Genomic DNA, 3,040 nt, shown 5'->3' with positions numbered 1-3,040 from the left:
ATTCACTTATTGTCTTTTCGATGTGATCGTCAGATAATTTTATTTATAAGTATTTTATGTTCATGCTCAATAAATGTGATTTGTGAAACATGTAAAATGCGACCTCTCCATTCTTGTCCTCCTTGGTGTCAAGTTCAACTGAATCAGTCCTCTGTAGTAGCCTAAGCTGAGTCCCATCTCGTTCTCAGTATCCCCACAGTAAAACATAGTGCTGCGGGATTCACAAAATCAATAACACCCTGTAATCAAGCCGTCCAGGCTTAGACCTGGTTATCTGAGACAGGTGTGCTGCGACAGAAGGGCCGTAACTATGAGATCACGTCTCTAACCGACAGACAGACAGTCACAGGATATAAAGGTAGTTTATTATTCTCAGTGAGTGCAGTATTGACGAGACAACACTCAGCAGAGACTCCCCGTCCTGTGATCATCATGTCTCCTCCGCCGGGGCCTCTCATCAGCCAGCGGTGGCGGTGTGACGTCACGCGGCGTGCGCGGAGCTGTCCTCGCGGCACTGGTGCTGAAACAAGATGGCTGTGCGCGCGAGCGGAGCGGAGGAGGGAGAGTGAGGAGGAGGCGAGGCAGAAGAGAAAGGGAGAGTGAGGAGGAGTGAGGAGGAGATGCACAAGAGAAAGGGAGAGTTCGGGGGAACCACCTCGCACACAGCCGAGGAGTAGCGACAGCTTTTACAGACAGAGACCGGCCCGCCCCTGTACAGTAGAATGGACTCAATTCGTCTTGGTTTGAATTAGGGGCGATATCTTCTGTTCTCACCTCCTCGGGGAGGGAGCTAGGTTCAGCCCAACGGACGGAGGAGAAGCCGAATCACGGAGGACCCAGTTTCCCGGTAGAGGACAGCCGGGGACGCACACGGTTACTCTCAGAGATGTCCCTGCTATGTGTCGGAGGTAAGACAAAGAGGAAGAGCATTGTCATGTATTGAATGATTGTTCTCTGTTTTGTTTACTTTAATAAACGGTTTTATTGCATTCATTGTCCACAGGGTATCTTAAGACAAGTCTTATCAGACAACTGTTTTCAAGAACCTGTGTAGGACTCGCGTTAAATCCACTTGCAAACCAATAGCCTACATAGTACTACTATGTATACATAGCCTACATAGTACTACTATTAGTAGCCAGCAACCCTATACTGTCTAGTGCTGGTTGATGGGATAGCCTACTGTCGTTGATTGACACCTGTGCGACAAATAATGTCCTATTCGTACTCGCCATAAATAATACTAGGCCTACTTTCTGTAAAGAAAAACTGTCGTCTGAATGATATGATATTGTCTTTACCCTACAGGCAATATGCTGTAGCCTAGCCTAAGACTAACATGGAATTGAGGTAGTCGTTCACGAGTGCATCTTCCAGCTACAGAACCACTGGACCACTCTGCCAAGCCTCTGTGACAAAAAAAAACCCAGATGAGATTCATAGTAGGATACTCGTAGGCTATTGATCTCTATATGTAGGCTATGGGTATCCCCCTGGGCAGCTGAGTGTCATCATGCCAGTTGTCAGAGTGTGTGTAGCGAGAGAGAGAGAGAGAGAGAGAGAGAGAGAGAGATAGAGAGAGAGAGGAAGAGTAGAGGATGCCCCTACCTACTCCATCCATGCTGCTGAGCACTGCCGCACCGCTGCCGCGCACGTTCCGCGACTCCCCCGCCGCCGCTGCCGCGATCGTGAGGGAATACTAAAAGGAGGGGGTGTGCGCAGCGCGTCGCGTCACTGTCTGTGTGTGGACAGAAATGTCCTCTCCACCGACGAGAATAGGCGCCCCCCCCCCCCCGCCCCCGCCCCCGTCCCCATTCCGAGAAAAAAAACCCTGATGCTGTCATTGTCCGTCGGTACTTGATGAATAGGCGCGCTAGTGGCCTCTAAATGAATTATCCAGCGAGCCCATGCAGGGCCATCCATGGCTGGATGTCCTTGGGACGTGCGTTATTCATTCATAAAAGGCTGGCTAGCTGGCTGTGGGTGTTAAGGGGTCGATGTTGGCAGAGAGTCCTCTTTTTTTTTTTACTCGAACAGTACTCCATCGTGTCTGCTTTGACTGTCACTCTGTGCGGGCTCAGACTATACTTCATCTCTCTCTCTCTCTCTCTCTCTCTCTCTCTCTTTATCTCTCTCTCTCTCTCTCTCTTTATCTCTCTCTCTCTCTCTTTATCTCTCTCTCTCTCTCTCTCTCTCTCTCTCTTTATCTCTCTCTCTCTCTTTATCTCTCTCTCTCTCTCTTTATCTCTCTCACACACACACACACACACACACACACACACACACACACACACGCACACACACACACACTTTGTGATCACCGGATGTCTCACAGTCTGCAGTACAACGTTTTCTCTCTCGGCTGAGTCACACACCCAGATGAGTCAGTTCTCAAAGACATGAATGAACCAATGAGCTACCAGGAAGAGCTGAGAGCCAGCAGCACTAGGACCTCCTCACCGCCTGCCTCAATGGGCTCTCAAAGCCTCCACCATCACACAGAGTAGCAATACTGTACCCTAATACCTTCATATCTGTCATTGGCTGAGTGGCTCTTAGCCATAGCTTTCCCTCTGACGGTTCACGTTGAAAGGTTTCTATAGAGACCAGTTCATGTTCAAAGGTTTCTATAGAGACCAGTTCACGTTGAAAGGTTTCTATAGAGACCAGTTCACGTTGAAAGGTTTCTATAGAGACCAGTTCATGTTGAAAGGTTTCTATAGAGACCAGTTCACGTTGAAAGGTTTCTATAGAGACCAGTTCACGCTGAAATGTTTCTATAGAGACCAGTTCACGCTGAAAGGTTTCTATAGAGACCAGTTCACGTTGAAAGGTTTCTATAGATACCAGTTCACGCTGAAAGGTTTCTATAGAGACCAGTTCACGTTGAAAGGTTTCTATAGAGACCAGTTCATGTTGAATGGTTTCTATAGAGACCAGTTCAAGTTGACAGGTTTCTATAGAGACCAGTCATGCTGACAGGTTTCTATACAGACCAGTTTACGTGGAAAGGTTTCTATGGAGACCAGATCATGTTGAT

The 3,040-nt window shown here is 48.1% G+C and overlaps 1 protein-coding gene across 1 annotated transcript in view; it reads left to right on the top strand.

Moving 5' to 3' along the window:
• Positions 1-886: 886 nt before the first annotated feature.
• The window catches only part of LOC311316322 (protein unc-13 homolog A-like), a gene marked incomplete at both ends in the record, with an annotated part of 40,622 nt that continues 38,468 nt past the window's right edge, over positions 887-3,040 (top strand). Inside the window, one exon of the mRNA XM_084447164.1 lies at positions 887-908. Coding sequence (XP_084303290.1) covers positions 887-908 — 22 coding nt within the window. The remainder of the gene's footprint in view (positions 909-3,040) is intronic.

This window comes from Borostomias antarcticus (genome assembly GCF_949987555.1).
Source record: "Borostomias antarcticus genome assembly, chromosome: 12".
Classification (NCBI taxonomy): domain Eukaryota; kingdom Metazoa; phylum Chordata; class Actinopteri; order Stomiiformes; family Stomiidae; genus Borostomias; species Borostomias antarcticus.
The sequence above is the reverse complement of the archived record's forward strand: the minus strand, read 5'-3'. Positions and strand labels throughout refer to the sequence as shown.